Here is a 26,951-nt window from a genome sequence, read left to right as displayed (position 1 = left end):
AAATTGTAGAAATAAAACATTTTCCTTTTTCAGAAGTTCCAGCTAGGCAGGCTAAAGTTAGTTAGTTAATTAATTTGCTAGCTATCATACAGTAGGTGTATATTAATAATTATATAGTTAATATAAGTAGACATGCAATCATAATTGACTGTAGTGCATATAAAGCAACCACAAGCTACCAGTGGCTGAAAACACAATCATCCCGGGATGAATGAGTGACGAATTTCCAGGCAAGGGCGGTCCATTTAAAAATAATTCCTTCCTCCCTTGCCCTGCAAGTGTATACATATTCGTCCGAAGTCATGATACGTCATCAGAAGTGTCCGCTTAATTTGAGGGCTGAGGGGATAGGGTGTGTATTTTAAGTGTTTGGAATGCAGCCATGGACTTAATGGTCGTTTCTCGCCGAATTGTTAATGTGCAGGCCGTCAAATCAAGGGCACTCCTTCGATTTAAAGTTAGGTTTGACGAAAATCTAAAAGTGTCAGTTTGTCACTTTCACGAGGTTGGAGTAATATCATGTTCAACTACATAAGACATTGGCTCGAATGTAGGTTGTGCCTTTAGATTTCAAGAAAATGAACAACTATGTAATCTTTTTTCACTTCTCATATTGACTTCTCAAACCCCGGCATGGTCTGTTTCGCAAGCGTTCCCGGAAGTATCGCGATGTTGCGCCTCTGGGTATATAAACTCTGTGGTTCAGCCATAATTATGACTTCGTGGCTGTGGTAACTAGTGACTACCGCTCCAAGTGTGTCCCTTATCCGCATGTGGGAGGAGCTGTTTGGGGTGTTGTGGATCTATCTATAAAGGAGGAAAAAATTCTGTGGGAGTGATAGTCAGCGCTTCTGTTTCTTATTGACATATTACAGTTCAAATTGATACGAATTGAAATAGCTAACTATAGCCATGCCTGGAATAGATAAATTACCAATAGAGGAGACATTCGAGGACAGTCCGCAGGTAATATATTTCACGCTATGCTCTGTAGCCTGCTAGCTTTATCTCTCTCGTCTTTGTGCCGTGCAAAAGCGCAGCAAAAGCTAGCCCTGCTAACTCGCTCGAGCAAGCATCAAGAGTTGTCAAATGGCTCAAAAAGTAATAACTGGGCACGTCATATTTGCCAGCTGTTAATGGTATTAACTATTTATGCAACATTATTAATATTGGCCTTTGCACCACCTGCTAAAAGTATGCACGCTAAGGGTTTTCTAGTGAAACACATCACACACCCTTGTGTTGAGGAACACATAAATGAGCTACTGCCAGGTTACGTGACCATCCTTACTCTAGCTGGCTGGCTACTGTTAGTCTCTGGCAGCTTGCACCACTTTCTCCTGTCTAGGGACGAGGTTGCCTAATAACAAAGCACAGAATGTTTAATGAAATTACGTTTGAACATACTCTACCAGTTGTCTGTGTGGTTGGTCCTTCAGCTGGTCGTCATTTTATTTTTTAAATATCCACAAGAAACCATTATTCCCCCGACTTTTTGGAGCGCATGTACTGAGGTTGAAATTTATATCACCTGGCACATGCGCAAACATTCCTTACCCCAGGATACTACAACTGGTGACTATCCGGGAGAATAAAGAAAAGGAGCACTGTTGCTGCGTAAATCTTATAGATTTATTGACGGGACAAGTAAACAATCAGATTTATGCAGCAACAGAGTGCTCCTTTTTGTATTATCCTGGATAGTCACCAGTTGAAGTATCCTGGGGTAAGAAATGTTTTGGGGATTTTCAAGTCCCTCAGTCTAGTACCTGATTTCCCCTTTTTAATTTAAGCTGGGCTGAAGCGAGTTTGGGTATACCTTCGTTCCATTGATATACAGTACCAGTCAAAAGTTTGGACACACCTACTTATTCAAGGGTTTTTCTTTATTTTTACTATTTTCTACATTGTAAAAATACTAGTGAAGACAAAACTATGAAATTCCTTTATTTTTACTATTTTCTACATTGTAGAATAATAGTGAAAACGTCAAAACTATGAAATAACACATATGGAATCATGTAGTAACCAAAAAAGTGTTAAACAAATAAAACATATATTTGAGATCCTTCAAAGTAGCCACCCTTTGCCTCTATGAGAACTTTGCAAACTCTTGGCATTCTCTCAACCAGGTTCATGGGGTAGTCACCTGGAATGCATTTCAATTAACAGGTGTGCCTTGTTAATTTGTGGAATTTCTTTCCTTCTTAATGCGTTTGAGCCAATCAGTTGTGTTGTGACAAGGTAGGGGTGGTATACAGAAGATAGCCCTATTTGGTAAAATACCAAGTCCATATTATGGCAAGAACAGCTCAAAAAAGCAAAGAGAAATGGCATTCCATCATTACTTTAAGATCAGTCATTCTGGAAAATTTCAAGAACTTTGAAAGTTTCTACTAGTGCAGTCCCAAAGACCATCAAGCGCTATGATGAAACTGTCTCTCATGAGGACTGCCACAGGAAAGGAAGACCCAGAGTTACCTCTGATGCAGAGGATAAGTTCATTAGAGTTACCAGCCTCAGAAATTGCAGCCCAAATAAATTCTTCACAGAGTTAAAGTAACAGACACATCTCAACATCAACTTTTCAGAGGAGACTGAATCAGGCCTTCATGGTTGAATTGCTGCAAAGAAACCACTACCAAAGGACACCAATAATAAGAAGAGACTTGCTTGGGCCAAGAAACACAAGCAATAGACATTAGACCGGTGGAAATCTGTCCTTTGGTCTGATGAGTCCAAATTTTAGCTTTTTGTGAGACGCAGATCAGGTGAATGGATGATCTCTGCATGTGTGGTTCCCACCGTGAAGCATGGAGGAGGTGTGATGTTGTGGAGGTGCTTTGCTGGTGACACTGTCAGTGATATATTTAGAATTCAAGGCACACTTAACTAGCATGGCTACCACAGCATTCTGCAGGGATACGCCATCCCATCTGGTTTGCGCTTAGTGGGACTAACATTTGTTTTTCAACAGGACAATGACCCAACACACCTCCAGGCTTTGACCAAGAAGGAGAGTGATGGAGTGCTGCATCAGATGACCTGGCCTCCACAATCACCGAACCTCAACCCAATTGAGATGGTTTGAGATGAGAATCTAAAATATATTTAGATTTGTTTGACCCTTTTTAGTTACTACATGATTTCACATGTGTTATTTCATAGTTTTGATGTCTTCACTATTATTGTTTTTTGTAAAAAATTGTAAAAATAAAGAAAAATGAGTAGGTGTGTCCAAACTTTTGACTGGTACTGTATGTTCATGTCACCAGTCAACTCCATTACACTCAAGTTACTTTAACTTCAACCAGTGAATTCTAGCGATGGCTAGCTATGCTAGTTATTCTACCAGTCTGTCTTAGTGAGTGTTAGCATGCTAATAGCACACCCTGCACATGAAAATGTTATTTTTTAAGGGGTATGCAGTAGGTTGATAACTATGTCACCAACGTATGTTGTATCAGACATTTCAAACAACATCCCCAGCTAATGCAATAACAGTCATTGTATTTAATTTAAGTGAATGAACAAGATTTATCAAGGCAACCTTCGGCCTAATTTGACTGGGTGCCAACGGCAGATTTAGTCGTTTTTTTTCATCTGTAACCCCAGTATGATCCATGTGAGCGCAGCGAAAGTTCACTCCGTGAGGAAGCGCTGTAGTTGGTCGTCTAATACATATAAATTCAGGTTGTAACACAACAAAAGTCAAGGGCTGTGAATACTTTCTGAAGGCATTGTCATTTTTAATAATTGTACAGTACCAGTCAAAAGTTTGGACAAACCTACCCATTCAACGGTTCTTCTTTATTTTTACTATTTTCTACATTGTAGAATAATAGTGAAGACGTCAAAACTATGAAATAACCCATATGGAATCATGTAGTAACCAAAAAAGTGTTAAACAAATCAACATATATTTTTGATTTGAGTTTCTTTAAAGTAGCCACCCTTTGCCTTGATGACAGCATTGCACACGCTTGGGATTCTCTCAAATAGCTTCACCTGGAAAGTTTCCACATATGCTGAGCACTTGTTGGCTGTTTTTCTTCACTCTGCAGTCCAACTCATCCCAAACCATCTCAATTGGGTTGAGGTCGGGTGATTGTGGAGGCTAGGTCATCTGATGCAGTACTTCATCAAATCAAATTTTATTAGTCACATGCGTCGAATACAACCGATGTAGACCTTAGAGTGAAATGCTTACTTACGAGCCCCTAACCAACAATGCAGTTTAAAAAAAATAAGAATAAAAAATGAAAGCAACAAGTAATTAAAGAGCAGCAGTAAAAGAACAATAGCGAGACCATATACAGGGGGGTACCGGTACAGAGTCAATGTGCGGGGGCACCGGTTAGTTGAGGTAATACAGTTTAAGTCGGAAGTTTACATACTTAGGCTGTAGTCATTAAAACTAGTTTTTCAACCACTCCACAAATTTCTTCTTTACAAACTATAGTTTTGGCAAGTCGGTTAGGACATCTACTTTGTGCATGACACAAGTAATTTTTCCAACAATTGTTGACAGACAGATTATTTCACTTATAATTCACTCTATCACAATTCCAGTGGGTCAGAAGTTTACATACACTAAGTTGACTGTGCCTTTAAACAGCTTGAAAAATTGGCTTTAGAAGCTTCTGATAGGCTAATTGACATCATTTGAGTCAATTGGAGGTGTACCTGTGGATGTATTAAGGCCTACCTTCAAACTTGACATCATGGGAAAATCAAAAGAAATCAGCCGAGAACTCAAAAATAAAATTGTAGACCTCCACAAGTCTGGTTCACCCTTGGGAGCAATTTCCAAATGCCTGAAGGTACCACGTTCATCTGTACAAACAATAGTACGCAGGTATAAACACCATGGGACCACGCAGCCGTCATACCACTCAGGAAGGAAACGCGTTCTGTCTCCTAGAGATGAACGTATTTTGGTGCGAAAAGTGCAAATCAATCCCAGAACAACAGCAAAGGACCTTGTGAAGATGCTGGAGGATACGGGTACAACAGTATCTATATCCACAGTAAAACAAGCCCTATATCGACATAACCTGAAAGGCCGCTCAGCAAGGAAGAAGCCACTGCTCCAAAACCGCCATAAAAAAGCCAGACTATGGTTTGCAACTGCACATGGAGACAAAGATCGTACTTTTTGGAGAAATGTCGTCTGGTCTGATGAAATAAAAATATAACTGTTTGGCCATAATGACCATCGTTATGTTTGGAGGAGAAATGGGGAGGCTTGCAAGCCGACAAACACCATCCCAACTGTGAAGCACGGGGGTGGCAGCATCATGTTGTGGGGGTGCTTTGCTGCAGGAGGGACTGGTGCACTTCACAAAATAGATGACATCATGAGGGAAGAAAATGATGTGGATATATTGAAGCAACATCTCAAGACATCAGTCATGAAGTTGTAGCTTGGTCGCAAATGGGTCTTCCAAATGGACAATGACCCCAAGCATACGTCCAAAAGGGCTTAAGAACAACAAAGTCAGGGTATTGGAGTGGCCATCACAAAGCCCTGACCTCAATCCTATGGAAAATTTATGGGCAGAACTGAAAAAGCTTGTGCGATCAAGGAGGCCTACAAATCTGACTCAGTTGCACCAGCTCTGTCAGGAGGAATGGGCCAAAATTCACCCAACTTATTGTGGGAAGCTTGTGGAAGGCTACCCGAAACGTTTGACACAATTTTAAACAATTTAAAGGCAATGCTATCAAATACTAATTGAGTGTATGTAATTTTCTGACCCACTGGGATTGTGATGAAAGAAATAAAAGCTGAAATAAATCATTCTCTCTACAATTATTCTGACTTTTCACATTCTTAAAATAAAGTGGTGATCCTAACTGCCAGGGAATTTTTACTACGATTAAATGTCAGGAATTGTGAAACTGAGTTTAAATGTATTTGGCTAAGGTGTATGTAAACTTCCGACTTCAACTGTATATACATGTAGGTAGAGGTATTAAAGTGACTTCGCATAGATGATAACAACAGAGAGTAGCAGCGGCGTAAAAGGGCGAAGGGGGGGCAATGCAAATAGTCTGGGTAGCCATTTCATTAGATTTTCAGGAGTCTTATGGCTTGGAAGTTAAAAAAACTGTTTAGAAGCCTCTTGGACCTAGACTTGGCGCTCCGGTACCGCTTGCCATGCGGTAGCAGAGAGAACAGTCTATGACTAGGGTGGCTGGAGTCTGACAATTTTTAGGGCCTTCCTACAATTTTTTAGGGCCTTCCTCTATACCTCCTGGTATAGAGGTCGTGGATGGCAGGAAGCTTTGTGCCAGTGATGTACTGGGCTGTACGCACTACCCTCTGTAGTGCCTTGCGGTTGGAGGCCAAGTGGTTGCCATACCAGACAGTGATGCAACAAGTCAGGATGCTCTCGATGGTGCAGCTGTAGAACCTTTTGAGGATCTGAGGACCCATGCGAAAACTTTTCAGTCTCCTGAGGGGGAATAGGTTTTGTCGTGCCCTATTCATCACTCTCCTTCTTGGTCAAATAGCCCATACACAGCCTGGAGGTGTGTTGTAGAGGTCGACCGATTATGATTTTTCAACGCCGATACCGATACCAATTATTGGAGGACCAAAAAAAGCCGATACCGATTAAATCGGCCTATTTTTGAAAATGTATTTGTAATAATGACAATTACAACAATACTGAATGAACAATTATTTTAACTTAATATAATACATCAATAAAATCAATTTAGCCTCAAATAAATAATGAAACATGTTCAATTTGGTTGAAATAATGCAAAAACAAAGTGTTGGAGAAGAAAGTAAAAGAGCAATATGTGCCATGTAAGAAAGCTAACGTTTAAGTTCCTTGCTCAGAACATGAGAACATATGAAAGCTGGTGGTTCCTTTTAACATGAGTCTTCAATATTCCTAGGTAAGAAGTGTTAGGTTGTAGTTATTATAGAAATTATAGGACTATTTCTCTCTATACCATTTGGAATTCATATACCTTTGACTATTGGATGTTCTTTTCGGCACTTTAGTATTGCCAGTGTAACAGTATAGCTTCCATCCCTTTCCTCGCTGCTACCTGGGCTCGAACCAGAAACACATCGACAACAGCCACCCTCGAAGCAGCGTTACCCATGCAGAGCAAGGGGAACAACAACTCCAAGTCTCAGAGCGAGTGATTATTAGCGCGCACCCCGCTAACTAGCTAGCCATTTCACATTGGTTACACCAGCCTAATCTCGGGAGTTGATAGGCTTGAAGTCATAAACAGCGCAATGCTTGAAGCATTGTGAAGAGCTGCTGGCAAAACGCACGAAAGTGCTGTTTGAATGAAAGCTTACGAGCCTGCTGGTGCCTACCACTGCTCAGTCAGACTGCTCTATCAAATCATAGACTTAATTATAACATAATAACACAGAAATACGAGCCGTAGATCATTAATATGGTTGATTCCGGAAACTATCATCTCGAAAACAAAATGTTTATTCTTTCAGTGAAATACGGAACCGTTCTGTATTTTATCTAACGGGTGGCATCCATAAGTCTAAATATTCCTGTTACATTGCACAACCTTCAATGTTATGTCATAATCACGTAAAATTCAGGCAAATTAGTTCGTAATGAGCCAGGCGGCCCAAACTGTTGCATATACCCTGACTCTGCGTGCAATGAACGCAGGAGAAGTGTTAATATTGCCTACTAACCTGGATTTCTTTTAGCTAAATATGCAGGTTTAAAAAATATATACTTCTGTGTATTGATATTAAGAAAGGCATTGATGTTTATGGTTAGGTACACGTTGGAGCAACGACAGTCCTTTTTCGCGAATGCGCACTGCATCGATTATATGGAACGCAGGACACGCTAGATAAACTAGTAATATCATCAACCATGTGTAGTTATAACTAGTGATTATGATTGATTGATTGTTTTTTATAAGAAAAGTTTAATGCTAGCGAGCAACTTACCTTGGCTTCTTACTGCATTTGTGTAACAGGCGGGCTCCTCGTGAGGCAGGTGGTTAGAGCGTTGGACTAGGTAACCGTAAGGTTGCAAGATTGAATACCGGAGCTGACAAGGTAAAAATCTGTTGTTCTGCCCCTGAACAAGGCAGTTAACCCACCGTTCCTAGCCGTCATTGAAAATAAGAATGTGTTCTTAACTGACTTGCCTAGTTAAATAAAGGTGTAATTTTTTCCCCCTTCAGATTTCCGATTGTTATGAAAACTTGAAATCTGCCCTAATTAATCGGCCATTCCGATTAATCGGTCGACCTCTAGTGTGCTGGGTCATTGTCTTGTTGAAAAACAAATGATAGTCCCACTAAGCGCAAACCAGCATGGCTACCACAGCATTCTGCAGCAATTAAACCATCCCATCTGTCAAACAAATTACATTTTGCAACAGAATCGGCAGAATGAATACACCCCTGATCACACGCGCACACAGTTCACTTTCATAGCAGTCACATAAAGCGTCACTTTTCTTGTATAATACCTTCTTGCATCTACACGCTCTCCTCTATTCTTTTCCCTTCACTTGTGGACTTCACTACATAACACAACAGCTGTCTGTGACCAAGTGCAAAAACCTCTCCAAGCCAAACCTTCATACCATAATCGCTAACCAGCCTACATCGTTGTTACCATATTAACTTTATAGTCAGCAAACTAGAACTAACGCATTAGTAAACCCACAATCTAATCCATGTGTATAATCACGCAGTACAGTGTACAGCAAGCAGTTTAACAGTTACACTGGTGGTCCCCGGTGGCAATGAATTAATAAAATAAAACCGAAAGCTTACCTTGACTTGGAAGGGTTGCGCTGTTGGATAGCCTTAGCCAGCTAGCTAACATAAATAGCATTCCTCTCTGTTTGAGACAGTTTGAATAGGCTAAATTAGCTGCATTAGCGAAGTAAGTGAAAGGTAAACTAAGAAGAAGAAAAAATACAATGAAATATCTCTCTCTCTCTCTCTCTCTCTCTCTGCTGCTTCTCAATTTTTTAAAGAAATTAATTTGTTCAAAACTGTTCAACTGTTGTCTTCCTCTGTCTTTGAGTCAACTTCTCACCACATTTTATGCACTGCAGTGCTAGCTAGCTGTAGCTTATGCTTTCAGTACTACATTCATTCACTGATCCTTAGACTGGATGGGCGAGATGTTAGTTCATACTGCAAGAGATCTGAGAGGTTGGAACACGTAGTCATATTTACTCTATAAGTCCATGGAAGAAGGTGTGAACCATGAGCCTCCTAGGTTTTGTATTGAAGTCGATGTACCCAGAGGAGGGTGCTGTTGAGGCTACTGTAGCACTTCATTGCGAAACAGTGTTTTTAATCAGTTATGTAGTATTTAGTATAATTTAATTGAAAAAGGAAAACATTTTTAATGTTCATTATTTCAATTTTTATGAAATTCACTGAGTGGGATGGTCCTCCCATTCCTCTGAGGAGCCTCCACCGGTGGCGTGTCTACAATAGTCAGAGGGGTTGGCTAAAGCTACAGATCTGGGACCAGATTAGCCTTGCACAAGGGTGACATAAGTGTGCCATCTAAGCTACCTACTTCAGGTAAGCCTAACCTGAACGTTTCCTGAGTTGAGTGCTTCCTTCATCCAGTGTGTTTCTCTGTTGCCAGACGCGCTCCCTGCTCGGTGTGTTTGAGGAGGATGCAGCTGCTATATCTAAATACTCCCAGCAGCTCTTCCAGGCCATGCACAGAATCTACGATGCACAGGTGAGCAATGACCTCTGGGATACGCTCATGTCAGTTAGTGTCCAGGCTTTTAAAAACAAGCAAAAATGCAAGCATGCACACACTCATACTCTCACTCACACCTTTTCTTTATATTGCTCCTACAGTTAATTAGATGAAACAGACATGACTCTTTTTTTTCAGAATGAGTTGAGCGCTGCCACCCATCTCACCTCCAAGCTTCTGAAGGAGTATGAGAAACAGGTAGCACTATGTTCTCATTGTCAACATGCTGGAATGATCTACAGTATGTATGTATTTATTTTTCATGCGTCTTCCAAGAAACCCTTACGGTTTGAACAGTAGTTGAATGCGCTGACTATGTCCCTCCAGATAAGAGCGTCTGATAAATGACTGAAACGGGAATGTAAAATGGATTAGGGCTGACTGGGCTGTCTTTGCAGCGTTTCCCTCTTTGCTGCGACGATGAGGTCATGAGCTCCACTCTGCAGCAGTTTGCCAAAGTCATAGACGAGGTGAGAACACACGCAGCGGGTCCGCTGCTCTGCCCTCATCAACTCATCCTCCTCGCTGTGGCACGCCGCTGCTCAAATAGGATTACACTGTCTTAACCTTTTTTTAAATCTCTACCTTTCATAATTACACGACACTATACACACTCTCCCACTGCACTTTTACCTCTCCCTACTCTTCAATTCCTCCCTTCTCTTCATCTTAACCTCTTTCTTCTCTCCTTTCCTTTTCTTCCTTCTCTCGTTCTCTCTGTGTCTTAACCTTCATTAATTACACTGCACTGTAAACACTCCCACTAACTTCTCCCTTCCTTTCTCTTTCTTTCTTCTATTGCTTCCTCCTTTCCGTCCGTCTTAACCTCTACGTTTCTTCTCTCCTTTCCTCCTCTCCGTCTTAACCTCTCCCATCATTCACTCCACATAGGCTACTCCCTCACTCTTCACTTCAAGCCATCCCTTCCTTCACTTTGTTTTTCCATCTCCCTTCCATCTTTCATCTTTCTCTCTCTTCCATCTCTCTAACCTCCCCCACCTCTCCTCTCCACCTGTCTGATGAGAAACACGAGACAACTTTCCCTGAGGAGATTCAGTAATGTACCTAACCTATCTTCTCTCCCACAGCTGAGTTCCTGTCATGCAGTGCTGTCCACTCAGCTGGCTGACGCCATGATGTTTCCCATCACTCAGTTTAAGGAGAGGGACTTAAAAGGTAAGACTCTGAAAGAGTTCCATTCTCATTTTGTGTTGTTTATATAGAGATAGTGTACATTTCTGAGAGATGGAGACAGATTACAGGGATGAATGGTGAAGAGGTGGGACTGGGGATCGAACCCTGGTCCCAAAGGGCATGTCGTTCGAAGGTGGCTGCGCTTGGTAGTGGCCGTGTGAGCAGTTTGAAATGGACGTTAACCTTCTCTCTCTCCCCTACAGAGATCCTGACCCTGAAGGAAGTGTTCCAGATAGCCAGCGATGGTGAGCGAGAACTATTCAGTAAAACATGAAAACAAATGTTGTGATGTTGGCATGATGTCTTGTCACAAGCCCATGTTGTAAATGTAATAACCACTCTTCGCATTTTCCGTCGACAGATCACGACATGGCCATCAACAGATACAGCCGTCTCTCTAAACGGAGGGACAATGAGAAGGTGAGGTTTCTGAATATAACGTGACGTTGTTGTTGTAACAATAACTTCCTCACCAAATAAAACCTGACATTTGTGTGTGCGCATCTTTGTGTATGTCTGTGTGCGTTTGTTGTGTGTGTGTGTGTGTATGTGTGTGTGTGTGTGTGTGTGTCTTCTCTCCAGGTGAAGGGTGAGGTGATGGAGGATGTGTACACCTCCAGGAAGAAGCAGCACCAGACCATGATGCACTACTTCACAGCCCTCAACACGCTACAGTACAAGAAGAAGATGTCCCTGCTGGAGCCACTGCTGGGATACATGCAAGCACAGGTACATCAGCCTTACTTTCTCTCTCTCCTCTCTCTCTCTCTCGCTCTCTATTTCTTTCTCTCTCTCTCTCTCGCTCGCTCTCTATTTCTTTCTCTCTCTCTCACTCGCTCTATATTTCTTTCTCTCTCTCTCGCTCGCTCTCTATTTCTTTCTCTCTCTCGCTCGCTTGCTCTCTGTATTTCTTTCTCTCTCGCTCGCTTGCTCTCTGTATTTCTCTCTCTCTCTGCTCGAGCATATATTCTGATCAGCATGTCTGTCTCTCTGTATATCCCAGATCAGCTTCTTCAAGCTGGGATCAGAGAACCTCACCCAGCAGTGGGAGGACTTCCTCACCGACATAGGAACCAGTGTTCAGAAGTAAGCTTCATCTCCTAGCCCCCAACCCCTTGGGATTTGTAGAGATCTGAAAAGATTGGATAGCCTTCAGCAATGGTGGTAGCTCCATCCTGCCCTCTATTAGGCCAAGTGGAATTGTCATATTGCTTACAATGTTTTTAAGGCCGGGCGTATAATGTGTGTGGTTGTGTCCAGTGTCCGCAGGGAGATGGCCGGGGAGGTAGATGTGATGCAACAGACCATCCAGGATATGGAGCAGGCCAATGACCTCCTCTACATGCCCGACCCAGACCCCAGCCTGGTTCCTGTCAACCGCAACCTCACACGCAAGGCCGGCTACCTCAACACTCGCAAGTAAGAAATGACTGCCTAGCCAAACAAACTGACCTTCCTCAGTGCTGCAACACTGTAGTTCCAGACCAACATATATTTGAAATAAACCTGCGTTAGGAAATCAAATAAAAAGTCTGCTCGTTTCTATTTGAAGCAACAGTAGGGCAGCTCCTGCTTGTTTTTAAACTGATGGTTTTATTCATTTCTAGTGAAAGTGAACACGGTCCAAAATGCCTGAATCGTAACGACAATATGTTTCTACCATGTTTTTACTCCTGACTGTGTTCCTTAAGTAAAACGGGCTTAGTGTCTTCATCCTGGGAGCGGCAGTACTTCTTCACCCAGGGAGGGAACCTGATGAGCCAGGCGCGGGGGGACGTGGCGGGGGGTCTTGTCATGGATATAGACAACTGCTCCGTCATGGCCGTGGACTGTGAGGACCGACGCTTCTGCTTCCAGATCACATCCTTCGACGGCAAGAAGTAATTGACTGCATATTAAAGCTTTTTTTTTTTTACTAGTGATAACCGCTTTATGACGTTTCGTTGTTACCTGAAGCTTTCTAACTTGGTCACACACAAAAAAATGTGAATTTCCACAGAAGTTGCTGATGCGCTCGGTCTTTGTTTCAGAGTGGCCATCTTGCAGGCAGAGAGCAGGAAGGATTGTGAAGAGGTGAGACAGTAGTTTTAATGAAAGTGTACTGTGGATGTGTTTATGTATTGTATACATGTATAATGTAGCTGTGGTATCTCTTAATAACACTATCCTGTGCTCCTCTTTCCTCCCTCAGTGGATTGCAACGATTAACAACATCTCAAAGAGGATATATCTCAGTGAGAACCCAGAGGTGAGTATCTTGCTATGCTCTGGAAAAGCCTGTGCTTGCATCATCTTTATATTTAGTTCATATTATCATAGATAGAGCAATGCTCCAACGTCCCTGTGTGTGTCCATGGTGTGACATTCACCTAGCCAGTGCTGGATGTCTGGGATGGGATGTGGTTAGTGTGAATCTCATCTCCCCTCTTTCTCTCTGTTGCCGAGCTATTGTCAAGCGCATTTCCTCTTTGCTGAAATGCCCTCTTTCTATTGGCAGGAAATCGCAGCCAGAGTGAACCAATCAGCTCTTGAGGCTGTGACACCGTCTCCCTCATTCCAGCAGAGGCATGAGAGTATGCGGCCGAGCACGTGGGTTTCTGAACCGTCTCTCCTCACACAATCATAGACTTCATTATTTGGTCCTGGAGTTTTTCCTGATCTGACTACGAAAATCTCTAGGCATGGTTATACACAGTACAGCCTATAACTAACCTAGCCTAGCTCACCCTGTAACTTGGAGACAAGTGTTTTTCCTGGTTTAGTCACATGGTCTGGAAAAACTCCTGACTCTACTGTAGTGAAAGGTTTCTTGAGTATACCTTTCTTCTTATGTTCCATGAGGCTAGCATCCCTCGCTTCCATCTCTCTAACCTCCATCTCTTTTCTCTTCCCTGGGTCTCGTCCATCCGTCTCTACATCTATCCGTCCCGTGTAGACAAGGGCGGCCACCGGCAGCGCGGGCCAGCAGTGTGAGCTCGGCAGGCTCTGAGACGGCCTCCCCGGCCCTCTCCGTCCTCTCCTTGGACGCCCTGGTGGCTCCAAACACGCCGATCCAGTTTGACATCATCTCTCCAGTCAGCGAGGAGGACGCAGGACAGGCGAAGGCTGTCGGACTGGGAAGGTCGGTACTAACCAGGGTTTCCTTAACATTGTATATGGGCAGCCCATGGAATGTGTTGAATGGAAAATAGTTCTGAGTCTACTGCACCGTGCCAGTCATGTTCTTAAGATGTGGGTGTGTTTCTTTGCTCCCCGGTTTTGAAAGAAGGACCAATCCTTTTGGTGAATCAGGAGGCACACCAGCTGAGGAGAGTGAAGGTAGGTGTGTGTGTGTGTGCGTGCGTGTGCGTGTGTGTTTCTCAGGTGGTCAGGTTAAAGGCTGATGAATTTCCGTGAAAAATAAAATTGTCAATATGTGTCTATCCAGGCTCTATCCTGCACCAGCTGTTCATTGCGCATTTCCTGGGCTGTATGGAGGTGAAAAATGCGGACAGCTCTGACGTCATCTATGAGACCATGAGACAGATCCTAGCAGCCAGAGCCATACACAACATCTTCAGGATGACGGAGTCTCACCTGCTGGTCACCTGCGAATGCCTCAAGTGAGACACAAGCTCTTTGCCCTTATTATACAGGCATGGAAATTCATTCAATTCATAGACTTATCCTGTGTGTTGTTTTGTTTTCAGGCTAATCGATCCTCAGACACAAATCACACGGCTGAGGGTAGGCATGTGACTGATTTGATTGTACAGTTGAAGTCGGAAGTTTACATACACTTAGGTTGGAGTCATTAAAACTTGATTTTCAACCACTCCACTAATTTCTTGTTAACAAACTATAGTTTTGGCAAGTCGGTTAGGACATCTACTTTGTGCATGACACAAGTCATTTTTCCAACAATTGTTTAAAGACCGATTATTTCACTTATAATTCACTGTATCACAGTTCCTATGGGTCAGAAGTTTACATACACTAAGTTGACTGTGCCTTTAAACAGCTTGGAAAATTCTAACTCAGTGCCTCTTTGCTTGACACCATGGGAAAATCAAAATAAATCAGTCAAGACCTCAGAAATAAAAGTGTAGACCTCCACAAGTCTGGTTCATCCTTGGGAGAAATTTCCAAACACCTGAAGGTACCACGTTCATCTGTACAGACAATAGTATGCAAGTATAAACACCATGGGACTACGCAGGCCTCATACCGCTCAGGAAGGAGACGCTTTCTGTCTCCTAGAGATGAACGTACTTTGGTGCGAAAAGTGAAAATCAATCCCAGAACAACAGCAAAGGACCTTGTGAAGATGCAGGAGGAAACAGGCACAAAAGTATCTATATCCACAGTAAAACGAGTCCTATATCGACATAACCTGAAAGGCCGCTCAGCAATGAAGAAGCCACTGCTCCAAAACCGCCATTAAAAAGCCAGACTACGGTTTGCAACTGCACATGGGGACAATGATCGTACTTTTTGGAGAAATGTCCTCTGGTCTGATGAAACAAAAATAGAACAGTTTGGCAATAATGTCCATCGTTATGTTTGGAGGAAAAGGGGGACGCTTGCAAGCCGAAGAACACCATCCCAACCGTGAAGCACGGGGGTGGCAGCATCATGTTGTGGGGGTGCTTTGCTGCAGGGGGGACTGGTGCACTTCACAAAATAGATGACATCATGAGGATTGAAAATTATGTGGATATATTGATGCAACATTTCAAGACATCAGTCCGGAAGTTGTAGCTTGGTCGCAAATGGGTCTTCCAAATGGACAATGACCCCAAGCATACTTCCAAAGTTATGGCTTAATGACAACAAAGTCAGGGTATTGGAGTGGCCATCACAAAGCCCTGACCTCAATCCTATAGAAAATTTGTGGGCAGAACTGAAAAAGTGTGTGCGAGCAAGGAGGCCTACAAAACTTACTCAGTTGCACCAGCTCTGTCAGGAGGAATGGGCCAAAATTCACCCAACTTATTGTGGGAAGCTTGTGGAAGGCTACCCGAAACGTTTGACCCAATTTAAACAATTTAAAGGCAATGCTACCAAATACTAATTGAGTGTATGTAAACTTCTGACCCACTGGGAATGCGATAAAAAAAATAAAAGCTGAAATAAATCACTCTCCACTATTATTCTGACATTTCACATTCTTAAAATAAAGTAGTGATCCTAACTGACCTAAGACAGGAAATTTTTACTAGGATTAAATGGCAGGAATTGTGAAACTGAGTTTAAAGTATTTGGCTAAGGTGTATGTAAACCTCCGACTTCAACTGTGTGTATTATCACTGTCAAGATACATGAGATTGTCTAGACATGGTGGTTCACGTGACTTCTTGATTTCCTTCTCTCTCCCTCCCCCAGTTCCCTATCTCCAGCGTGGTGTTGTGTGCTGCCCACCAGGAAAACAAGCGTCTGTTTGGATTTGTTCTGCAGACAGCAGAAGGCAGGGTGGACGGACGACCAATCATTGTCTGCTACATCTTTGAGTCCAACAATGATGGGGAAAAGGTAGATTCTGCTCTGCTGTGTAGTTTTTCTTATTCCATGATATTGTTAGAGGAATTTATTTTTATGTTCAATTAAAATACTCTGTCTGTTTCTAAGAACTTGTAAGATACTTATTTGCATGAAATGGACAGAGACCAGGCTCATAATTAATCAGTAGCGTTTATTTTCTAGAGCTCTAATCATAATACAATTTACATCAGGTAATATAATAAAAATGACGTCATAGGTTTTTAAAATGTCCTTCCTCCTCTCGGATACAATGGCAATATAGTTCACAAGCCTTCCCACATTGTCTGCCACCTGTTAAACAATCTACTACTAGCCCAAGGTCTCTCCCCTCCCTGGGTAGAGACAGAATGTCCTGTAAGGAACACAGCATTCCAGACGGTCTGACGATAGCTCCATTCGTTTCAGAAAGTCCTTGTTCTAATTCTTGACTAAAACTACACACATTATATTCAGTATTATGATTATAATAAGATTCATACATCCACACAGTAACATAGTAGTATTCTGTTTAGTTATAGTTCTAAGTTAAATGTATACATAATTTAGTAATTATTCATAAAAATCCCATAACAGATATGTAGGTAGAGCCAGTAGTTTAAGGCTGTAACTAGGGCATAGTTACAACACATGTTCACCACAATTCACGTGCAAATGTCTTTTTATGGTCAGGAACAAGTCCTGGCTAGGAATAAGCATATTGTGTCTGTGTAGTAATGGCACTATCAGTTAAAACAGCTTATAGGTTCCATGTTGTGGCAAAATGAAGACATTTGCATGTGTGTCTACTGTTACCCATGGTCATTTCTCGTTATCTCTTGAGTGTATGTTGTGTTGTTCTCCTTTCAGATCTGTGACAGTGTGGGGCTGGCCAAACAGATAGCTTTCCACTCGGAGATGGTAAGAAATGTGAGAACTAGAGCTCTCTGTTCTAGTGGAATTCATTTGTTAAGATGAACCTTCGTTGCTCATGTGGGACCTTTACTGTTTTCTTTTTTTTGTTGTTGCTGATTCAGGATCGCAAAGCCACGGAGAAGAAGAAGGAGCAGGACAAGGCCAAGGAGAAACAGCAGGAGGAGCTGAGTAAACAGAAACAGATAGAAAAGGTGTCCCAGAAAATCTATCAAAATCACAATATAGTATCCTATTCTCGTTGACTTATAAATCTACGCCTATCTTGACCGGTTTCTTGTCTGTAATCATAACTCTATTACATTCTGTGTTCAATGATGTTACAATAAACCGAATGATTTGATTAATTGATTGATTAATCAATCAATTTGAATGAACCCACAGGACCTAGAGGAACAGAGCCGTTTGATTGCCGCCTTCAGTCGCCCCACCCCCCTTGCCGCTGGCACTGACGGACAGTTCCTGGTGCTGAGCAACAGCCAGTCAGAGGACAGCGATGCAGGAGTGGAGGGGCGGGAGAAGGGTGAGTCAGAGGCCTAACAGAATGGAACCGAGAGATGTTACTGTTGCCTTTCACTGAATACTACTTTGGATGACCAAACCACTGGAAGTCAGTCATTTCCAATGGAGGGAGGCAGCTTGAAGAGGTGACTTGAGGAGACCTTGAGAAATGCAACTGTTGGGGACGATTTCACCAAGTTGAGCCAAAGTTAAACTTTTACACAAATCAACGATGCAACTGCTGGCTTTGATCCTCTGCTGGATAGGCTAACCCCCCCACCAATGTGCTTTTCAGAAGAAACGCCCACGAGAGACATAGCCTTGTCCCAGATCTGTTTGTGCTTTCGCCTACTCCATTGTCATTGTCGAACCAAACAATGGCATGACAATTCCATAAGGAGTTGGCAAGAGAGCAGAAACAGACTGGCACCCAGGCTACAAGGGACAGGCTTGACTATGTGTTACCACAAAGTAGTATCCCATGAAAACAGACAGTTAGAGGTGGACTCGGTTCCTCTCCAGAGCCCCACCTTGGCTCCTCAACCCTGGGCCTGCACAGATACAGCCTCTCTCTGGGTTCACCTCTGGCTCCTACTGTTGGTCAATGAAGGAACAGGATTCAGAGTGCAGAGAGACTTGATCAATAAAGGGCCCAAAAAAATACTTCATAACATTAAAAGAAAAATAGAAAAAAAAGACCCCACTAGCTAAGAAAAGAAGAGTAGAAAAAGAACCGTGTGACTGAACAATCAAAAGAATCCTTCCGGATCATTCTACACCTTGTGTAAATGATCATGTATTTTATACTCGCAATTATATAGAAGTATACTGGCAGAAAATATGGAAGAATAAAAAATAATGCTTTTCTGGTTTTGTTTATTTGGAAATTCAGGTGCACTTCTGACTGAATACTATGGCTTTCTAAAAGTTAGAGATTGTAGAGTGTATTAATATGGTTGGAAGACATTGCACATGTTAATACTGTAATAATAGATTTCTGTATTGTTTGTGTAAACAGTATACATATTGTCTAATTTAAGCAATAAGGTCTGAAGGGGTGGGGTATATGGCCAATATACCATGACTAAGGGCTGTTCTTATGCACGAAGCAACACCAAGTGCCTGGATACAGTTCCTTAGTCGTAGTATACGGCCAATACACCACAACCCCCCCCCCCCCCCCCCCCCCCCCCCAAGGTGCCTTATTGCTATTATAAACTATTTACCGACATAATTATAGCAGTAAAACGTGTTTTGTCAAACCCGCGGTATGCGGTCTGATATACCATGGCTGTCAGCCAATCAGAATTCATAGCTCGAAGCACCCAGTTTATAATGCACAGTGCTGTGAAAAAGTACTTGCCCCCTTTATGATTTTTTCTGTTTTTGCATATTTTTGATACTGAATGTTATCAGATCTTCAACCAAAACCTAATATTAGATAAAGGGAACCTGAGTTTACAAATAACAAAAAAAAGTCATACTTATTTTATTTATTTAGTTAACAAAGTTATGCAACACCCAATTCCCCATTTCCCCCTTACACTGGTTAATAACTGGTTGTGCCACCGTTTAGCTGCAATGACTGCAACCAAATACTTCCTGTAGTTGTTGATCAGTCTCTCACATCGCTGTGGAGGAATTTAGGCCCAATGTTAACTCAGCAACATTTGTGGGTTTTCATGCATGAACTGCTTGTTTCAAGTCCTGCCACGACATCTCAATTGGGATTAGGTCTGGACTTTGAGGTCATTCCAAAACGTCAAATGTATTGCTTTTTAGCCATGTTCATGTAGACTTGTTTTGGATCATTGTCTTGCTGCATGACCCAGCTGCGCTTCTGCTTCAACTGACAGACGGGTGGCCTGACGTTCTCCTGTAGAATCATGGTTCCTTCTATTAAGGCAAGTCGTCCAGGTCCTGAGGCAGCAAAGCATCCCCAAACCATCACACTACCACCACCATGCTTGATCGTTGGTATGAGGTTCTTACTGTTGAATGCAGTGTTTGGTTTTCGCCAGACATAATAGGACCCATCTCATCCAAAAGGTTGACTCAAGTTTGTCAAAAAGCACCTGGAAGCACCTGGATGATCATCAAGACTCTTTGAAGAATGATTTATGGACAGATGAGCCAAAAGAATGATTTTTTTGGATGGCATTGAACCCATTATGCCTGGTGAAAACCTAACACTGCATTATGCCGTAAGAACCTTTGTTCTTGGTGGAGGTGTGATGGTTTGGGGATGCTTTGCTGCCTCAGGACCTTGTCTACACTCAGCCTCTCGTCGTTAGCTAACAGGTTTGCATGTGCTTTGGATCCTATCATGAAGATAAATAATTGTCACATACATCCTTGTCAGTTCTTTTTTTCCCATAACATTATTACTACCATTTCAATTAACCATGTTTTGTTTCAAGATGAGGATGTTGATCTTGTACCCCTAACACCAATAGTGGTATGCTCATAAATTAATAAATGTATTGCTATACCTTCTTCCTGAGGTGTCAATGTATTCATCTGCTAGGTTGAAGCAAGAACAATACTGCATTACAAAGTGCTAAATTAGGGCCGTGGCTATAAGGTGTTTTTTTGTGTATATTTTTTTTTTTTACACGTTATGTACATTAATCTGTAATGTATTGGAAGGGTTTGTATGTTTCTCAGATCATTTCTGTATAAAGAAGTGCACTACATATGTATGCTATGTATGGGACATTTTTACAGAGGTGTTCGTCAACCTTTACCCATTGCCCAGATGTAAATTTGTTCTGAGCTCTGACAGCAAATTTGATCAGCGCATATAGAGAAATGTATCAACTCATAGAGAGTGCAACTATCCTATCAACAAAGTGAAATTGATTCGGGTTTATATAAATAGAACTGATATCCCAGAAGGGTTGAGAATATTTCTTATTTCGATTTTAGGGAAAGGTTTTGGGAGTGGTAAACTGGGTTATACCTAGACGTTACTATGGGGGACTGCACTTTAGTAGTTTATGCAGTGGGGGATATGAACGTATTTAATGTATATACTTCAGTGATTACTGTTTCAGTGTCCTAAAATAGCTTTTCAACAATAAATATACACTAATTCAAGGGTTAGGGTTGTGTTTTATCGCTCCTGGTTCAAAGTGTGTGTGTGTGTGTGTGTGTGTGTGTGTGTGTGTGTGTGTGTGTGTGTGTGTGTGTGTGTGTGTGTGTGTGTGTGTGTGTGTGTGTGTGTGTGTGTGTGTGGGTGCGCGCGCGGCTATAGGCTGCAAATAAACCCTATTCTTTCTTAGAGTAAGTAGCCTATTAAATATTGCTCTTCTTTCAAAACAAAAAGACTGGGCGCGCCCGTGCACATTGACGTCCCTTGTGTCCAAATCCTCTCCGTTCCATTCAGAGCGAAAAGTAAACAAGTGAGCTATTTGTTTAAAGCTCCCGTTGTTCTGTTCGTTAAGGCGAGCGAGCACTAATCTGCTGTTGAATAGGTCGATTCGAGGAGGAACAAATGTTACACACGATTTTCCAGCAACACGCCAACCTGCTGCTTTGACGGCTTTTGTTTGTCCCCAACATAATTCACCATCCTATATGCATCACAACGGCAGGATGAGAGAATATTCATCAGGATTAAACCTAATAGTATTAGAGGATTATTATTAGGATTGGAATTATGGATACTTGACTGGTCCCGCATAATGATGCCTGCAGACAGTAGGCCTATCTAAAATAGTGCACAGGTTTGGCGACATGTGGGAATGGGTTTGATTTTCTACCTTGGTAGTTTTGAAGAAAAGGATGGCATTGCTTTTTTGTTTCAGTTATAACATTACGTTTGACGAATCCACTGTCCTTGAGAGATAACACCTTTATGCCTAGGCCTATTTACAAACCCCCCTAACCTGCGACTCATCGCGCCCAGTGGTGGGGGGTATTCGATTCACATGCTAAATTTTTTAGAACCTCTGATTTTAATTAGTGACGTATAAAAATCCCCGATTCGTTAAAGTCGTAACCTGAGCAGCCAGCATTCAGAGGCCAGTAACTTTTCAGAAGAGAGTTGGTTGACAGTATGGCTGCATCTACCGTTAGTTGCCAGATCAGGCTGGTTGACGCAAAGCCAGTTTTCACCATAGACAGCATCCTTGGGTTGAATTTGGACAGGCCAGGACTACAAAATGTGTCTGTGAAGCTGTATCGACCTTGGACAGGTAAAATCCTATTTATTTCTCTCTAGTAAATTCTGATAATAATGTATGTCATTGTCTGTGGAGTTATATTAGGTTATGTCTGGTGTTTTTCAGAATTGGAACCAACGCAACAGAGAAGTCACACCATAGTCAATAGACCATCGGAGCCTTCCTCAAAGATAAAGGGGACAGAAGATGAGCAGAAGCTCAACTGTAAACAACACTTTACGGAGTCTTACAGGAGAACATTAAACTGGTACATTGGGCGCAGGCCGCGGACGGCTTTCAGTAGCACACAGGTAAAAAAATAAAAAAAATAATTAATGCACAGATATGCGCAGTGTTCATAGGCCTCCATCGTGGTACATCAGTAACAAAACATTTTAATGACATATTTATTGTCGATATTAGCCTATATATCGGCTGAAGTGCAGTTAGTGTTTTATTTTACCGACATGTTTTTTTGTATGATGTCATAACTGGGATTTTGCTGCAGGGTTACAGTTATCAGTATTTACATTTATCAGTATATACATTTGTAATAAATGTGTATCAATTTGTGACAGATGTTTTCATGGATATACAATTTGATTGATATGATTTCTCCTTGGGGGGCAGATTGAAGTCTTGGAGAGTGTGTTTCTCATCAACTCATACCCGGGTATTGACATCAGAGAAGAACTGGCACAAAGGTTACATCTGGATGAGGATAGAATACAGGTAGGCCTAAAATCAACTGTTTCGAAATTACATTTTAAATGGGGATGTTTTTACCCTAAGGCCTAACAGAGTTAATTTGCTGTTCAACAGATGCCCCACATCACATAAATAAAATTAAAAAATACACGTTTTTTAACAATTAATTTGATTCATGTTCATTTATATACAGTTGAAGTCGGAAGTTTACGTACACTTAGGTTGGAGTCATTAAAACTAGTTTTTCAACCACTCCACAAATTTCTTGTTAACAAACTATAGTTTTGGCAAGTCGGTTAGGACATCTACTTCGTGCATGACACAAGTCATTTTTCCAACAATTGTTTACAGACAGACTATTTCACTTATAATTCACTGTATCACAATTCCAGTGGGTCAGAAGTTTACATACAGTAAGTTGACTGTGCCTTTAAACAGCTTGGAAAATTCCAGAAAGTGATGTCTTGGCTTTAGAATCTTCTGATAGGCTAATTGACATAATTTGAGTCAATTGGGGGTGTACCTGTGGATGTATTTTAAGGCCTACCTTCAAACTTCAGTGCCTCTTTGCTTGACATCATGGGAAAATCAAAAGAAATCAGCCAAGACCTCAGAAAAATAACTGTGACCTCCACAAGTGTGGTTCATCCTTGGGAGCAATTTCCAAACGCCTGATGGTACCACCTTCATCTGGACAAACAATAGTACGCAAGTATAAACACCATGGGACCACGCAGCCGTCATACCGCTCAGGAAGGAAATACGTTCTGTCTCCTAGAGATGAATGTACGTTCGTGCGAAAAGTGCAAATCAATTCCAGAACAGCACCGCTGAACAAGGCAGGTAACCCACTGTTCCCCGGTAGGCCATCATTGTAAATAAGAATTTGTTTTTAACTGACTTGCCTAGTTAAATAAAGGTTAAAACATTTTATTTTTTTTACTGGTCAGAGGAACTTTGCCTAGAAGGCCAGCATCCCGGAGTTGACTCTTCACTGTTGACGTTGAGACTGGTGTTTTGAGGGTACTATTTAAAGAAGCTGCCAGTTGAGGACTTGTGAGGCGTCTGTTTCTCAAACTAGACACTAATGTACTTGTCCTCTTGCTAAGTTGTACACCGGGGCCTCCCACTCCTCTTTCTATTCTAGTTAGGGCCAGTTTGCGCAGTTCTGTGAAGGGAGTAGTACACAGCGATGTACGAGATCTTCAGTTTCTTGGCAATTTCTTGCATGGAATAGTATTGACTTCTCAGAACAAGAATAGACTGATGAGTTTCAGAAGAAAGTTCTTTGTTTCTGACCATTTTGAGCCTGTAATCAAACCCACAAATGCTGATGCTCCAGATACTCAACTAGTCTAAAGAAGGCCAGTTTTATTGCTTCTTTAATCAGCACAACAGCTTTCAGCTGTGCTAACATAATTGCAAAAGGGTTTTCTAATGCTCAATTAGCCTTTTAAAATGCTAAACTTGTATTTAGCTAACACAACGTGACATTGGAACACAGGAGTGATGGTTGCTGATAATAGGCCTCTGTACGCCTATGTAGATATTCCATAAAAAAAATTGCCGTTTCCAGATACAATAGTCGTTTACAACATTACAATGTCTACACTGTATTTCTGATCAATTTGATGTTGTTTTAATGGACAAAAAGTGTGCTTTTCTTTCAAAAACAAGGACATTTCTAAGTGACCCCAAATTTATGAACGGTAGTGTGTATATATGCAATTATATATATTTTGCATTGTAACAGCTTTCAACAGTTCTTGTTATTACACAGAATAGGGACTCTTTCTTCTTGTAACAAACATGAAATAAAAAATCTGTTAATTACAATGTAACATGTAAAAAAAAAAAAAATGAAATCCCTGAGTAATTACAGCAATAGCCTACTAGACAGGCATCTTCATGCTCTAAAACTAAAGCAAATTTTTGGTTGAAAAAATCCACATGATTTACACCATAAAGGCTGCTCTGTTGACACTGTTCCGTTCTCCACAGATCTGGTTTCAGAACCGCAGGGCCAAGCTGAAACGTTCTCACAGAGAGTCACAGTTCCTCATGGTGAAAAAAGCCTTCGCAGATCTCAAGGACAAAGAAGAGGAAGAGTCCTTATGATAAACACAGACCTTATAGGGGCCTTAATTACCTTAATTAAGGACCTCTCGCCCTCTCTCTCTCTCTTTCTCTCTCTCTATAGATATATTTAATATATTCTGATGAGAATGTACATTTTTCTAGGGCAGCGTTTCCCAAACTCGGTCCTCGGGTCCCCAAGGGGTGCACGTTTAGCTTTTTGCCTTAGCGCTCCTAACATTACACAGCTGATTCAAATAATCCAAGCTTGATGATGAGTTGTTTATATGAATCAGCTGTGTCGTGCTCGGGCAAAAAGTCAACAAAACCTGCACCGAGTTTGGGAAACCCTGTTCTAGGGTATGTTCATTTTTATAAACGGATAAGACCATTGTCAAATACATTTGTGGGTACGGCGTTTATTGAGCTATATTGGCAAAAAAAAATATGTTCTCCAACAATAGAATACATTTCTGTAAGTTTAGATGATTAAATAATTTAGTTTGCAAGCAGCTGCAGGTTGTGGGTGTTCCCGGAACGTCCAGAGATAAGCTCTCCTTATTGTTCGAGAAACACCCCGGTAGGAACCAATTTGTCTCCTTCAGTAGCGCCTCAGCAAGGCAATTAAGTTTAGGGGAGTGAGAGACAAAAGAGTAGCAGTGAGGCAGCCTGCCCTGCAGGCAACAGGAAGGAGATAGTATAAAGGTTTAGATCGTAGAGAAAGCTTTGAGAAAAGAAAGGAAAAGAAAGAAAGAAAAGTATATTTAAGATAATTTCAGATAATTGCATTTATGCTTGGCAGGCACCTCTCATTTCTGACTAAAGAAGTAGGCCCATATATTTCTACTCGTGGTCTCATGCAGTAAAATAAAGATAAGGAACAGGGAATTTAAGTTTACCACTCAAACCAATAGGCAACCTCTTGACTAACCCACTACTCTGCTAACATGGTATGGCTGCAGTTTCACTGTCTTAACACAGGAGGGTGCTAAAGAATATCAAACGATTCTCTCTGTCTCTCTCCCCCCTTTCTCTCTGTCTAGTCCTTTGCCCCCTACTCTGAATCTCTGAGTCTATTCTACACCAATAAAATACAATTTCCCACAGAAAGAGTGAGTGATTCTGTGTTTTGCCCACATGTAGGCTACTGGACTCGTGTGATAATGTTTCCAATGCTCAGCGTTCATGCAGCAGTAAATACTGTATATTTTTTTCATGATGACTTCAAATGAAACTTTATTTGTCACATGCACCAAATACAATAAGTGTATTTGCAAGTAAGTTCATTAAAAATCCTACAATGTGATTTTCTGGATATTTTTTCTCATTTTGTCTGTCATAGTTGAAGTGTACCTATGATGAAAATTACAGGCCTCTCTCATCTTTTTAAGTGGGAGAACTTGCACAATTGGTGGCTAACTAAATACTTTTTTGCCCCACTGTATAAAGTGAGGTCCAACCTACCATTTGGTACAATGTGCAATGGTGGGTAAGTGACTTGGCATTTGTAATAAAGCGCAAGGATGCATGATAAACAGAGTCCAGTCTCTGTAAGACGGAGGAGGCTGCATGCATAATACAACAAGTCACCATAATCAATTAGAGAGAAAAGTGGCCTGAATAAGCTTCTTTCTAGCCATAAGTGGGAAGCAAGCCGTATTACAAAAAATAAAAATCCAATTTCATTTTAGGCTTTGTCACAAGATTATCCACATGAACTTTAAAGGACAACTTGTCATCCAACCAAATACCCAGCTATTTGTAGGCTGACACTTTTTCAACGGATAAGCCACCAGATGTGACAATGCTAACGTTCTCAATGTCCATTGAAACGCACAACGACTATACCACTTAGCTAAGAATGATGTGAATAACCAAGTCAGTAAACGTTAGGTAGTTAGATAGCAGGTAGTTAATATACTGCCTGGCAAGTTGCCAGCAGCATACCACCCTGCATACCACTACTGGCTTGCTTCTGAAGCTAAGCAGGGTTGGTCCTGGTCAGGCCCTGGATGGGAGACCAGATGCTGCTGGAAGTGGTGTTGGAGGGCCAGTAGGAGGCACTCTTTCCTCTGGTCTAAAACTAGTTCCCAATGCCCCAGGGCAGTGATTGGGGACACTGC

The 26,951-nt window shown here is 41.6% G+C and overlaps 2 protein-coding genes across 4 annotated transcripts; both read left to right on the top strand.

Annotated features, from left to right (window-relative positions):
* The first annotated feature begins 748 nt into the window (after positions 1-748).
* Positions 749-20,977, top strand: LOC129814870 (DCC-interacting protein 13-alpha-like). Of its 3 annotated transcripts, none has more exons than XM_055867984.1 (22): positions 749-966; positions 9,632-9,730; positions 9,893-9,952; positions 10,153-10,224; positions 10,843-10,930; positions 11,152-11,193; positions 11,310-11,368; positions 11,531-11,677; positions 11,952-12,034; positions 12,209-12,367; positions 12,640-12,828; positions 12,979-13,021; positions 13,140-13,196; positions 13,446-13,537; positions 13,884-14,069; positions 14,217-14,266; positions 14,376-14,550; positions 14,638-14,674; positions 16,313-16,459; positions 17,315-17,365; positions 17,482-17,571; positions 17,762-20,977. In XM_055867984.1, exons 1-22 carry the CDS (start codon positions 913-915, stop codon positions 17,915-17,917), a joined length of 2,136 nt encoding a protein of 711 aa, XP_055723959.1. In that variant the 5' UTR covers positions 749-912; the 3' UTR covers positions 17,918-20,977. The 3 variants fall into 3 exon arrangements, with proteins under 3 accessions (XP_055723959.1, XP_055723958.1, XP_055723960.1); XM_055867983.1 differs by having other exon boundaries at positions 14,214-14,266; XM_055867985.1 differs by lacking the exon at positions 749-966 and adding an exon at positions 3,911-8,068 and having other exon boundaries at positions 14,214-14,266.
* Positions 20,978-21,200: 223 nt separating this feature from the next.
* Positions 21,201-26,033, top strand: LOC129814877 (homeobox protein ANF-1-like). The gene is made up of 4 exons (XM_055867999.1): positions 21,201-22,077; positions 22,171-22,355; positions 22,675-22,776; positions 24,754-26,033. The coding sequence occupies exons 1-4, from the start codon at positions 21,939-21,941 to the stop codon at positions 24,868-24,870; spliced, it is 543 nt and encodes a 180-aa protein (XP_055723974.1). The 5' UTR covers positions 21,201-21,938; the 3' UTR covers positions 24,871-26,033.
* Positions 26,034-26,951: the final 918 nt, after the last annotated feature.

The sequence above is a fragment of the Salvelinus fontinalis genome, chromosome 18 (genome assembly GCF_029448725.1).
Source record: "Salvelinus fontinalis isolate EN_2023a chromosome 18, ASM2944872v1, whole genome shotgun sequence".
Taxonomy (NCBI): Eukaryota; Metazoa; Chordata; class Actinopteri; order Salmoniformes; family Salmonidae; genus Salvelinus; species Salvelinus fontinalis.
Note: the sequence above shows the minus strand (reverse complement) of the source record. Positions and strands in the feature narration are given on the sequence as shown.

Excerpts from the sequence above, each read along its gene's own strand:
- LOC129814870 (XM_055867983.1), top strand. The coding sequence starts at position 913 with ATGCCTGGAATAGATAAATTACCAATAGAGGAGACATTCGAGGACAGT. Across the intron at positions 13,022-13,139 it reads GCAGGAAGGATTGTGAAGAG|TGGATTGCAACGATTAACAA; the intron begins GTGAGACAGTAG and ends TTCCTCCCTCAG. Across the intron at positions 17,366-17,481 it reads TAGCTTTCCACTCGGAGATG|GATCGCAAAGCCACGGAGAA; the intron begins GTAAGAAATGTG and ends TTGCTGATTCAG.
- LOC129814877 (XM_055867999.1), top strand. The coding sequence starts at position 21,939 with ATGGCTGCATCTACCGTTAGTTGCCAGATCAGGCTGGTTGACGCAAAG. Across the intron at positions 22,078-22,170 it reads GCTGTATCGACCTTGGACAG|AATTGGAACCAACGCAACAG; the intron begins GTAAAATCCTAT and ends GGTGTTTTTCAG. Across the intron at positions 22,777-24,753 it reads TGGATGAGGATAGAATACAG|ATCTGGTTTCAGAACCGCAG; the intron begins GTAGGCCTAAAA and ends CGTTCTCCACAG.